We start from the raw sequence: 13,155 nt of genomic DNA, 5'->3' as shown, positions 1-13,155 counted from the left end.
TCGCCGCACGAGTAGGTGGATCTTCCCTTCTAGTACGTGCTGGGTTATCATAGCGACACACAACGAAAATTCACAGTCAAGGATAGCGCTTTTATGCGGAACGATGAGCTTCCACCACGCCGTCTACGTCGACAATCACAACCGACGCCATGTTTGCGAATAGAAGAAGCCCGCCCGCGACCGGCATGCAACGCGCGCGAACACTTCTCCTCGACCTGCGATTGGTCTGTCGTTGCGGTTGTTTCCAACGCATCAGAGGGACGCACGCACGTGGACACGTGCGTGCGTCCCTCCGTCGCTATGGCAACTGAAGCCTCTCTCTTCGCTTCTCCCCGCTTCTTCGAGCAACCTCCTTGCCCCGCGAGTGCCGCTTGCGGCTAGCGCCGTCAGCGCCGTTATCTAGAGTTGCACAGGGAAGCGTGACTTGCGTCACTCACCTGTGATTCAATCCCATGGCCACAGCGAGTCCTGACCAGAAAGGTGGTAGAAGACGACCCGGATGCCACCTCCATGGCGACCTCTCCACCGCTCGACAGGGAGAAGGGACTGCTCCACTTCCAGTGCTGACCCTCGGTCGAGAGACGCAGCTGCTGTGGTTGTCCAATCAAACAAAACATGACATGCAATTATTTAGAGTCATGCCTACACAATCAAATTTCCAGCTTAAAAGAAGCGAACATTTCTGTTCTGTGCAAGAAGCGAAAATTATGCCACACGCTACAACAAGGACTATGAGCAATGCCCAAAAGATTCCGCTGATGCATCCTTGTCGTTGCGCCGTTATAGGCAGGTCGTCAGGGCTCTTCTCTTTTCGCATTGCAATAAGCCATAAGCGACCTGTTGCACGGTCGCAGTAGTCACGGCTAAAGTCGTGTCACAGCCAGCAGCTGCGCGACTCGCGGTTGCACAACGATCGGGGTATTCACTTGGCAGTTGGTCGTGACTGCTGCGGCCAACCACCACAACTTCTACGCCTAATTAAAGAGATGAAAACAGTGAAAAAAATGGGCTTGCTTTGGGTAACACAATGTTCGGGTAATGTTTTATTTGTTGGTTCCTGTGAAAAAGGTATGAAGAAGATTCGACTGTATGCTGAAAGTGCAAACAAGTGTGAAACAAAACTGATCAGGGCAAACCCGAAAATGTCTGCCATGAGACAGAATGACGCAGCATGTATCGCTCAGTCACCTTCCAAGTGTTTGGCTTTCGATTCCCCAAGAGTGTACATTCTCCACTTCACAAGCACATGTGCCCCTCTTCGATCAAAGCTTACCAAAGGGGCCTTGCGACTTTTCCAGGTGTAAGTGTGCATGTGGCCAGGCTGAAGGACGATCCTTTCGCTGGTTCCCACCTGGATGTTATGAGTAACAACGTTTAAACATGTCTTCATCATATCTGACAAACTCTGAAAAGCATAAAATGTGTTGCGAATGAGCTGAGGACATGCAGTTGGTGTGTGCAATGTCACGCGACGTGACAAGTCACGCAACACTGCGACGTCACGCGACACCATGGAGTCGTGCAACTGATGTCACGTGACCTCACGACGTCATGCTGTAATGTGACATCATGATGTCATCTAATGTCACAGTGTCACGTAATGTGATGATGTTCGTAACATCAGGGTGTCACGAGACAACAGCGTCACGCCGAGCATTACGTGTCGCTTTTCTCGAGAAACTCAGCCGGATAAAACACTCTGTGGTAAAACTGAATGTCGTACATCACACAAAAAAAGAGCAAGCTTTTCCCACCTGTCCAAAGCAGACGACGTCTTGCGTGTCGTTGCAGACGGCAATGTAGCTGAGTGGGATGCTCACTCCAGCGTCCTTAGAAAGACAAAAATTATGTTTAGGGTTTTAGAAAATGTTACCAAAAGGGACGGTGGACTAAAACTTTGGCCAAAAAAGACAGAACTCAAAATAATATAGTGAACTCTGAGGTGCTTATCAGCCAATCTATCTAGCAGCTTCCATGAAGGCTAGACTATGCTATGCGAAGGGCCCTTAACGGCAAGTAACTGACTCACATGAAAGGTACTTCTGGAGTAAAACATAATCTCTCGATTTCAATATATAATCACCCCTGAATTCGATAAGCTCTGTAAGCTTTGATACAAACTGAGTCTACTAAAAATTATAAATCAGTCTCCTAGGCTTCGGGCCCTTCTGAAACAGTAATTTTTCGTTCTTCATTGTTTAACTCTTCCCTCTGGTAATATTCTTAATGTCTTAATGTTCCACTCATAATAGAGTCACAGCGAGTTATGACTAAGCATACGAGGAATCCTTCAAAAGTCCGGTCACTCGAGCAGTTTAAATTGCATGCTGGTGTTGGAAACATATTTTTTGTCATCCTCAATCCTTTTTTTTTTCTACAACAAAACGTTATAGATACGAGAAAAAATATTTGAGTACTTGCGGCAAAATAAAAAAAAACTGGCCTTCTTGAAGCTCCTTCAAAAATGCCAGTTTTTTTTTTTTTATTTTGCCGCAAGTACTTAAATTTTTTTTGAGTACTTGAGTATGAATGATTCAAAGGGTCGTTTGTTCTTTGCGAGTACCTGTCTTCTGTAAAACCTGCGGAGTGCTTCGAGAAGTTGGAATTTGTTATGGGCAATAAAGGCCCGACCCTCTCAATGATTGCCACGCAGTTCGATAGTTTTCGAAGTGGAGACTTTTCTGTCGAGGACGTCTGCCGTGAGGGGCACCCAGAAATGGCAACACACCATGAAAATGTGCCGCCTGTGAAGGTGGCAGTTGAGGAAGAGGGTCGAGTTACTCTGGAGAAAATGAAGAAACTACTTCGTATAAATGACACATCAATTTGAAAAATTTTGACATAAAAACATAGTTACAGCAAAAAACCTGCCAAATGGGTCCCTCACCAGCTGACACCAAGCAAAAGGCATCTCGTGTGATCTTTTGACGCTAGTGTCTCCAAATATCCAAGGAAGGCAAGTCTGCTGCTTGGAAGCAAATTGTGGCTGGTGGTGAGACCTGGTTTAACAACAGTGATCCTGAAACCAAGTTTCAACCCATGGTGTGGTCGAAAAAAAGGAGCATCGCTACCGAAGAAATTTCGCCGCGCTAGATCAGCCGGCAAAAGAATGTTTACCATTTTCTTCGGATTCAAAGCAGTCGTGGCCTCTGTCCCCCCCGAGAAGAGGCGAACTATGAACTCTAAATGGTACATGAAAGTGTGCCTCCCAAATGCCCTAGAGAAGGTACTCAACAGTCGCTGCAGGAAGAAACTGCGTCGTCACACGTCTGGCAGAACGTCGAACTTCATGGCTGATTCTGGAATTGATCTGCCAATTTCACCTGCCTATTCCAGTGATCTTACGCCCTGTGAGTTTTGGCTATTCCCTAAGCTGGAGCAATCCCTCAGTGGAAAAATGTTTGAGACAAGAGAAGACCTCATTTTAGGAGCTAAAAAGCAACTTTTTCTCAAGAAACCAGACGATATCCGGCATTGTTTCGACCGTGGAATTCATTGAATGAAAAAGTGCTTCGAGGTTGCTGGTGATCACGTAGAAAAGATCTAAAGTTAACTCTTGCGAGTTGAATATGGCGAACAAACGCTTCCAAACATTTTCAGAGCAGCTGCGGATTAAGCTTTTTGGTGAGCGGACTTTTTAAAAATCCCTGGTAAATGTGGTAAACTATATGCACATTGGCTCACTTCTTCACAGCTTTAGCAAAGTGCAGCATGACCTACTTTATCCCAGAAGGCAGCAGCCGTGGAGAGGGTGTGCACAACAGACTGGCTAACCCTCAGGTAGCACGGCTCGATGACAAGATCCGCTTCAATCGCCAGGTCCTAAACAAGAGAACGAACACGAAAGACACAACTTACCATGGTAGTCAAGTAAGGGATGCAGTACCACTAAAATAAAATTACCCGTTAAATGGAATGAAAGAGCGATAGCACTCGATGGGCTTTCTAACGAGCAGCACATTCTATCAGAATATGCAATATGACACGTGGAGAGAAATTGTGAATGTATAAAGGACTTCTCTTCTTGATCCCTGCACCTCTTCTTTGGGAGCATTATATATCATTTTCCTGAAATGCCACTGCACATACAATCTTACTGTGAATTGCCTCTGCACCTACTAGGCTATTCTACAAATATACAGTTCCTACTCCATTACGTAGCCTCCATTCCTACACTGCAGAGGAAGGGAAGAGGGATAAGAGTGTTAGTGCAACACTTCCTACTCCTCCGTGCGGCACTAAGCCGTTGGTCGTGTGCGCTACGACATCAAACCAACAGCAAAGCCTTGTTGCTGACACGCTCTCCCGCGGCCTTGCTTACTATGCTGCAACCGACAAAGGCAGTCCGTGGAGGGCTCCCATATGAAGTCATCACTTTAACACAAACAAGAAGGCCGGTGCCTTCTCTCTTCGAGGAAACTGCTGACCTTGGCAAATCTTCCGACGTTCCAGCTCTTATTGGCCACATTTTCAATCTACCTTTAATTGTCACCATCTAGCTAGCTTGTCACCCCCTATTCCAGGATGAAACACTTGCCCCATTGGGAGGCTGGCAGACCACGGCTGTAGCCCGGATGTCCACGGGATCCAGGACGGTCAGGCGAGACAAGTGGTGCAGCTCAGTGACGTCGCAAGAAACTCGACCGCTGACCTTGGACAATGCAGAGAGACGCCACTGTTAACGAAGCCACCGCTATTCGAGCTCACCTACGCGGGTAAAGGCTCTGTTATACACCGACGTAACGTGTGCACGCGTGCGAGCGCGTCACAGCGACGTCACGTCGGCGAAAACCCGACGCTCTATACTCCGGCGTCGTGGCATAACCGACGCGACCGGCGGCGTTCGACGCAGCCTGACCGCCTCGACGCCAAAATGGAGCATGCCGTATTCTGCGCTGGTGACGCCGGACCAGGATGCATCACGCGCTGGCTCCCGGTAGCCCTTGCGGTGAATACGAGCAATAGCAGACGACGGGAGCATCACTCCATGCGGCATCGCGGTGTCATGTTTGAAGAATCGGACGTCTCGGTCGTCGAGAAGCTGATCGAGGGAATTCGTCCTCACCCGTGTGTCTACGACACGAGGAAGCTTGAGTACCGTAGACCGTGCGCTTGTCAAAGATGTACCGCATGTACATTGACCGCCTACGCTTGCGGGGCAGGCGGCGCACCAACAGTGCAAGCGCGAGTTTTCGTCGTGCAAGGTACGTCCACGCCATCGCTCGAACTTGGCACTCAAGAAGCGCGAGAATTCTTTTCTGCTATTCGAAACGAAAAGGAACCGGAAATGGCGCACTCTTGCAGGAAACGCGCCCTCGTAGCCAGATTCTGCGCATGCGCCGCGCTGGCGGCTCACCGCCGCGCGCCGCGGAAGACGCCAGGGCCGCCGGAGTATAAAGAGGGCGAATTTTTGACCCGCGCGGCGTGACTGATGTGACGTAGCCGACTTCGGCCAGCGTTCGCTTGCGCGCGCATTACGTCGGAGTATAACAGAGCCTTAACTGGTCAAATCTGTTGTATGAAAGCTTGCACAAAAGAAACCGAGTCAGTTTTGAATTGGTGTCTTACATACGAGGAACAAATTGGCCAGTGCAGTACGACTGCTAAACTTGTATCTTTGCATTATGCAGCAGAGCATAGTTTCTCAAAGGGGGTTTCTGGGAGCCCCAAGGTTTACCCAAGAACCAATAGAGGTTCCACGATTCCCAAATTTTCTCGATTATCCCTGCTCCTTAGTAAAGTGTTCATTGAGTTTAAGCACTAGTCTAGAGGCTCTAACCGCCAAATTTACAAACCTCACCCCAATTGAGGGGCCCCTCCACTTTTTCGAGGAAGGCGCAAGGGCCGGCGCTGACCAATCGCAACGACGGATAGGCGGCCTAGGCTCGTTGCGACTGGCCAGCGCCGGCCCTCAAACCTTCTTCAAGGAAGTGGAGGGGCCCCTCAATTGGAGTGAGGTTTGCGAATTCGGCAGTGAGTCATCCATTATTGCGTAACTATCTGAAAAACGTCCCTCAGTATGTTAATTCTTCTTTACAAGGTCTGTAGGGTTCTGAAGTGTTTTATTGCACTTCCATAACTGCCATTTCAAAGCTATTGGTGTTTCTCGAGATTGAAAAGATTGAGTGATCTAGAAGAGTGGAGTTAAGCACCACTGGGATGAGCCAGATAAAGCTCACCCCAATCTCTTTTTTCCCTTAGACCTTTAAAGTCAAAAGAAAATGAGAATGTCCCATGTCAAACTTCCCGAGTGCAATAGAATGTTCCGTCGGAGTCACTCACCCCTAGGTTTGTCCTGTGCTGCCAGCCAGTGTAGGAGAGGCAGAGCTGGTTCAGAGAAACCTCAGCAAAGTCCAGGTCCCCTGGAGTGCTCGACTCATCCAGTTCAAAGGGCCAGAGCCCCGGCGGGGCTGCTGTTCAGAGAGTCACCCCTCACCGTAAGTACTCGTGCACTAGAACTGTTGCGATGAAACTTTCCAGTCAACTCATTCACATGCTTTTAAGGAGGGACTGGGCCTAAATTTCGAATTTTTACAGCGAAGCTGTTAATGGCTAGTTCCCCCACTATCGTGTCAGCAGACAAGTGGCGTGTCAACACAAAACTTGTGTCAGTTCACCGTCATGCTACGTCATTGTCTCACCTACCAATCGTGTGTGTCCTGTGTCCCGTAATGTTGAGATCGCGCCAGCGCTCTTATCAGTTGCCCTTTAGACTCACAATGGGTTGGCTGCGTGCCGTTCGTTCAGAAAAAGAAGAGTGCGAGCGCAAGGAGTGGCGATGTGTGCAGCAGCGCGAATGGCCGCGCAAACGCCGCGAAGCCACTATCGCCTCGAGTTCCACTATGTCGAGTGGTTTCGAATCCCTTGCGACAGAAGAGCAGATTGCTCGCCTGGAACGCCGCCAAGAACAGAAGCGGCATGTGATCGACGCTGGTGGGCCAACGCCACGGATGACGATCGTGCCACGGAAGCCAAGCCAAGCGCAAGCGCAAGGCCCGGCGACGACAGGACGCCACGCCGGCTGAACAGTTTTTATAAATACTTCAATCCCACCATAGGACAGCTTCACTGGTCTTCCATCTTCACCAGAGTGAAAAAACCGAAAGTATTTTTTTTAATTTAATTTTTCGGCTTTGAGGTTTTTGGTTTTAAAAACTTACACTAAATTTGATAACCATGCGCCAAATAGTTACGTTGATATAAAATATTTTTAACACATTGTGAGGCAGTCACAAAGTAAAATAGTTCAATGTTTGAATGCATTTATCTCAGTTCCACTTTTTGCTGCAGAGTTCATACGAAGGGATCTTTTGTTCCAAGGTACAAGTATTCTGATACCACAATCAAGGTATTTCTGAATTGAAATTTACTGGGGAATTGGGCTATCTAGTTTATGTTGTTTTAAGTTGAACTCCTAATTGACAAAAAAACTATGTTTTCAAAAATTGACATACCGTAAAATACCGGGCAAGCACACACTCAAAATTTAGAGATAATCGAGAAAAAATAGGGGATGGGCACTTGTCCGGTCATCAATTTTACATATGAATATACTGTGCATATTTTCTCCGATCTTGCAAATTTGGGAATGGGCGCTTAATGTGGAATGGGTGGATGCGCGGTATTCTACGGTAGGACAGATCTGCACCTCATATTTTGAGGTAATAACTCTTCCTGAAATATATACATTTGAGTTATAAAAAACCTCAGAGCCCGAAGTAGCCCAAAGTCCCACATCCCCCACTTTATATTCAAGCAGCCAAAATGGTGCTTAATAGCTTCATTTGCATATCATGGATTTCTTAACGAAGAGTGACACATGTTCTTATGCAAGGTATGTAAAGTTGCCCTAGAGAGCTGAAAGTTTGTACAGTACACCTACATCTGACGTTAAATCTCCACTGTAAATTTCATTCCTATGACCTGAGTAGTCCAGAAGTTAAATCTCTAGCCAGTGTCCCCCCTTAAAGCACCACAAACAAACCACCCCAAATTTTTTTTTTGCTATTTATATTTGTATAGAAAAAAACTTGGAGGACGCTTAAGCTTTGCCTATGAGAGTGGATGCCAGCGTTTACGAGTTGCCACATTCTGCTCGCGCCTTCACTCCCCTGTTGCCCCCTTGCTGAGACTGACAATTTTCTATGCCCAGGGAAGGCACCTTGTGAGCCTCCTAAAGACTGCGCCAATAATTGAGGCAACAACGTCAGACATAGAGGCACTCTACCAAACACTGAGGGTGCCTCGGCATCAGTCAGATTTAACGTTGCTTACAGTTCCTGTCCCGGTTAAAGCGTCTAGAGTATGTCTGAAACGAGTTCTTCACCTGCCGGTGCAGAAGGGACATCGAGGACGAGAAGGCAGGTGTCCACAGAGAGGCTCGCCCGTAGCCGCGGCACCAGCCCGGGGTCAAAGTGCGAGTCAACCCGCATGCAGGCTGCCAGGGCCAGCGGGGACATGGCGGTGGCGGCCGACGTCGGCCCTTCCTCGGCATGCCTGCTCCAAAGATTGGCCCGGTAATGCGACGCAAGAAGAGCGCCGAGCAGGATCATTGCAGATCAAACCGAAGTCACAAGGCGGAAATCCAACTCACTGAATGACAGACCACCAGAATGGCTTTATTCAAATTTTGTGCAAATATTTGAATTTTCGAATAGTAATTTCGAATAATACGCTATTCAAACCTTTGTAAGTTTTGATCGTGGCGGGTTAGCCCCGTTGAGTGCGCTTCTCACTGAGCACTTCTGCACTGCAGGAAAGCAATACCTGCGGAGCCCGCGGGCTCCGTGGCTATGCGCCGAGAAAGTGAGGGAGAGGAGGAGGCAAGAGCGTGTGGGGAAGTCAGAACGCCGAGCACTGATTGGAATATTTAGTGGGTAGACCAAAAGCTAGCTGCCCTTATGTCCACTGCACTCGTCAAACGCAACAGAATGCGGAAAGCAGGCGTCCGGTGTTTCCCTTTCGCATTCGAACACGTTCGACGAGTGCAGTGGAGACAGCAGCAGCTAGCTTTAGGTCTACCCACTAATCTTTCGAATCGGAGCTCGGCGTTCTGACGTCCCCGCACGCTCTCGAATCCTTCTCTCCCTTACTTTCTTGGCGCATTGCTTTCCCGCAGTGCACAGGTGCTCTGCGAGAAGTGCACTCAACACGGCTAGCTCCGGCTGCCATTATGCAAGAGTATGTGTTAAGGGGTGTCCAAACAGGGCACTACAAAACTCACGACTCCGGCAAATCATGAAAATTGAAGCGGACGCTTCTATTTTTACGGTCTGTCGGAGTCGTGAAAATGTTTGCAGGAGTCGTGAAAATTTTTACGATCACGACTGCTCTCCCCTTCAGATTGACGTCATACGCCACCTGCGTCTGGCTCACCTCGCCAACGCCCTCGCATACCGCCGTCGCCTCGGCTCGAAGGCCAAGGAGGTCCGGCTTTGGGTGGATTTGGGACATTCCTGCGTCAAAGGGTGCGTTTCGCCCGCCTCGGATCTGCTTTCTTTGTCAAGATTCACTTTCGTCGTGATGGCGTCCGATGCGGTTCTGTATTGTGAGCGGAGGCCTTGAGCGATTGACCGACAGCCAACAGAGCGTGTGAATGGCTCTCCGGACCCACGTGATAAGCAGAGCAAGGCCACCGTGGAGGAAGCGAGGGGGAAATTTGACGGAGGGAAGTTTCCCCCCGGGAAGAATTGACGGAGGGAAATTTCCCTCCGACGGCCGGAAGCGGATCACCGCAGAGCGCGGCACGATTTGCCGGAGTCGTGAGTTTTGTAGTGTCCTGTTTGGACACCCCTTTAGGCAGAGATTTCTTGACAGCTTGTGTTCATCATTCATACTTCTCTTTTTTTCCAAAATTTTAATAGAAGTAAGAATATTTGCATATAGCACGCAAAATTATAAATCCCCTAGATTGGGATAACCGAGAAAATTTTCAGTTACATGCTACAGTTCATATAGTTTTATTAAAATTAACTGAGCCTAGAAGTGGACAAGTTGAAGGTTGGAAACAAATTTCAGAGGCTCAGCTGAATTTTCGTTCAAGTATGGTGCATGGTAATCAAAGACTTTAAAAAACTATTCAATATTCAATTAAAAAAATGCGGCCAAAAATCACTATTTTTTTTTTTAATTCACTTCAAACACAAAATCCACTAATAACACATGCCCACTTTATTCCATCGCACTGCAAAGTCCAGCTGCAGCACTAACTGCCACTTTGAGTTTTTACCATTTCCCAACACAGAGCTAATGATCAGCTATAAAAGGAAATTTTTTAAATGTATCTTAATCTTACGTATCAGGACGGGAAATGCAAAATCTGCGGCGCATTTTAAGTTGTGCCTGCTGTGTATTTATGAGCTTTTCTGAACCTGGGCGACAGCTTGTTTATTGACGATAATTGACATGAATGATTCCTGAATTTCAGAAAGAAAGATTAACTATAATAAATAATTAACATATTTTCCGGTGTATAAGTTTAATTTTTTCTGTAATTTTGTCGGTGTGTTTTATATGTTTAAAAAGCACAAGGTACACCTAACATTTCTTATGAGTTGTGAATGCGAAAGCATGCAAGCCGCTCATCCGCTCCCTTTGTCGTCTGCTGCATACTAGCGCGCGCGTGCGCTTCGGGATCTAGGAGGCCATGGTGCAGCAGCCAATGGGAGCCCCGGCGATGTGCACCAGCCAAGGGAACCAAAGGCGCCGGAAAACAGGAGCCGTTTTTGCGCTTCAAACTGATGACGTCAGCTCGCTCCATGAGACAGTTAATGCTTTCACATTAATACAAAATTCAAACAATGCAACTTATATATGCATTTCTTCTTATAAGTATGGACCTTGCCTGCGCAATATGTAGGCTGTATTAACATTCATGACAAAGGAAGAATGGCAGAGCACCCGCCAATGTCCTGCGCTTCCAGCAGTCCGAAGATGGTTCGAAGCATGTGCATGAGTCCGTGGTTGCAGCGACTCTGCTGCCCATATTGAAGAAATGCAGCTTATACATAGGTGTAACTTATATACAAGATTTATCGTAACAATGACCATTTATAATAAGGTGGTACCTACAAACCAGAAAAATGTAATACCATTATATTGTTACTTTATGTTGCGATGGTAACCGTGCACTGTTTTTTTGTGATACTCTATCGTAACGTTAGGCATTAGGAAACAAGACTTCTAACACACTGTGTACTCAAATTCAGGGCAAGCAATCGTGCGCGTTGGAAGACAACTGACCGAGACGCAGGGTGCTCGGCGGCCAGAATGACCACCCGCCAAGTGTCTGCCACCACCACGGGCGGCGGCTGGTCCTGACTGCAAAACGCCAGCGAGGGCAGGTCTAGGGAATGAGGCTCGCTCTCAGACAGTTCAAACTGCTGGTAGGTCACAAACTGCTCTTGGCAAGGCTCCCAGTATTGCAGGTCGCACTGCAGCTGCTGTGCAAAGCAAAAAAGAAATGTCGCCAGGCATTATTCGATCGTATACAAGTCATGTACACCCCGCAACAGTATTAACGTGAATATGACCTAGGGCACTTTGTCGCATTTTACTTCTACAAGGTATTGTTGGGCATCAAATCTTGCACCCTAGGTTAGTGTCCAAAATGAACACTATCCATCATAGTAGTTTTTATGACAATTCTTTGATTCCAAGAGACACACAGGAAGAACAGAAAACCGCTTGTTTGTTTGTGCTAACAGTGTTGCACTGTGTATAAGATGTTTAAAACAAAAATAGACCAGGTTTAATATGCAAGTGTCAATAAACCGTGGACTGCAAAGTGCTCAGACTCCACCAAAATTTAAAGCAATAGTCAGGAGAAAAATGCCAACGTTTTGGAATGTAACACCCATAATTAAAAAGTTACGAGCCATCTTTACTCACTCATTGTGAAAGGTACCATATTTTCTAAAGTGCAAGTCACTTTTTCTTAAAATTTCCATCGGAGTATTTTATACAATGGAGTGACTGACCGTAAAATATTGCAGAAGCACCCACTTCGTTCAAGCGCCCATTATTAACATTTCCCAAACTTGGGAATTCTGCAAATTATATGTTAAGCGCCCGATTTGACCGTGCAATCACCCATGTCTACATTAACCCAGTTTTCAGTGAAAGTGGTTTGGGTGCTCCCCTGGTATTTTACGGTGCTATTGAGATCATTATAACAAAGTCGGTTATAATGAGCTACCGGCTACAGCGAAGCAATCACGATTTCCCACTCCCGTTTGCACTTTTTCAATGCATTTGTGTCCGTTTTTAACGAAGGAAATTGAGCGGCTCCTGCGGATATAATGAAGAGAAATTTTGTGATAATTTAGAAAAATAATAAAATTTGGAAAGTTTACTAAGTCTCGGTCCGCTGTACTTTGCTGCCATAGACAAGAAGCCACCCAGAACAGGCTGCAGAAGATGCTGGAAAGGCCGCCGGCGGCAGTCTTTGCAAAGTCACCTGCTTTTTGCTCCTTATCTGGGAAGTGGATTAACCGCATCGCACGCAGAGAAGCTGTCGTGGCATGCCGATAGGGGCGTTCGGAGCGCTAGCGACAACGTTCCGGCGGAGATGACGGAGAGAGCCTAGATTTAAGAGAGGGAGCAGTAAGTATGCCTGCATTTGATTGTCGCATGGCCAGTGTGGTGAGGAAACTGGGTGGAGAGGCGGACATGTTTGCAGAAGGTGAACACTTTTGAGTTTTGACTCCTTGCATGCTGCAGATCGGCGGCCCACAAACCAAGTGAACCCCGATCAAGCAGTTGCCCCACCTCTTAAATCTAGGCTCTCTATACCGACGACAGACAAGCTTGAGCACAAACTCGGTGCCATGAGCGCTTCTTTGTTTGCTTCGTGATCCGTGTCGGCGTCTGGTCAGTGAGATCGCTCTTACGCGAAAGTCTACTTCACTCAACCACCGATTTGGCAAATCATTGGCACTCAGCGATGGAGAGTCCTGCGCCGCCAGCACTTCGGTGGGGAATACGAAGGCAATCTCCTTGAATCAAAAGCGTGCCATCCTCAACGGACTGCGCATGAACGTAAAGAATGCCGTCCACCGCCGGCATCCTCCGCGGGGCCATCGCAGCTGTCGACACAGTCCGTACATAGCAGGATTTTTTTCGATCAGAGCTTGTCGCAGTTTGCAAGAAGCGGCT

At 47.5% G+C, this 13,155-nt stretch overlaps 1 protein-coding gene across 1 annotated transcript in view; it reads right to left on the bottom strand.

The window, feature by feature from the left end:
• The window catches only part of LOC8030701 (vacuolar protein sorting-associated protein 13B), a 121,284-nt gene that overhangs the window by 38,382 nt on the left and 69,747 nt on the right, over positions 1-13,155 (bottom strand). Inside the window, exons 33-40 of the mRNA XM_029974111.4 lie at positions 11,242-11,441; positions 8,327-8,496; positions 6,283-6,413; positions 4,538-4,651; positions 3,721-3,822; positions 1,755-1,829; positions 1,274-1,351; positions 438-590 (exon numbers count right to left, since the gene is read on the bottom strand). Coding sequence (XP_029829971.2) covers positions 438-590; positions 1,274-1,351; positions 1,755-1,829; positions 3,721-3,822; positions 4,538-4,651; positions 6,283-6,413; positions 8,327-8,496; positions 11,242-11,441 — 1,023 coding nt within the window. The remainder of the gene's footprint in view (positions 1-437; positions 591-1,273; positions 1,352-1,754; positions 1,830-3,720; positions 3,823-4,537; positions 4,652-6,282; positions 6,414-8,326; positions 8,497-11,241; positions 11,442-13,155) is intronic.

This window comes from Ixodes scapularis, unplaced genomic scaffold, assembly GCF_016920785.2.
Source record: "Ixodes scapularis isolate PalLabHiFi unplaced genomic scaffold, ASM1692078v2 PGA_scaffold10__122_contigs__length_95168666, whole genome shotgun sequence".
Taxonomy (NCBI): domain Eukaryota; kingdom Metazoa; phylum Arthropoda; class Arachnida; order Ixodida; family Ixodidae; genus Ixodes; species Ixodes scapularis.
This window is presented reverse-complemented; position numbering and strand designations above follow the sequence as displayed.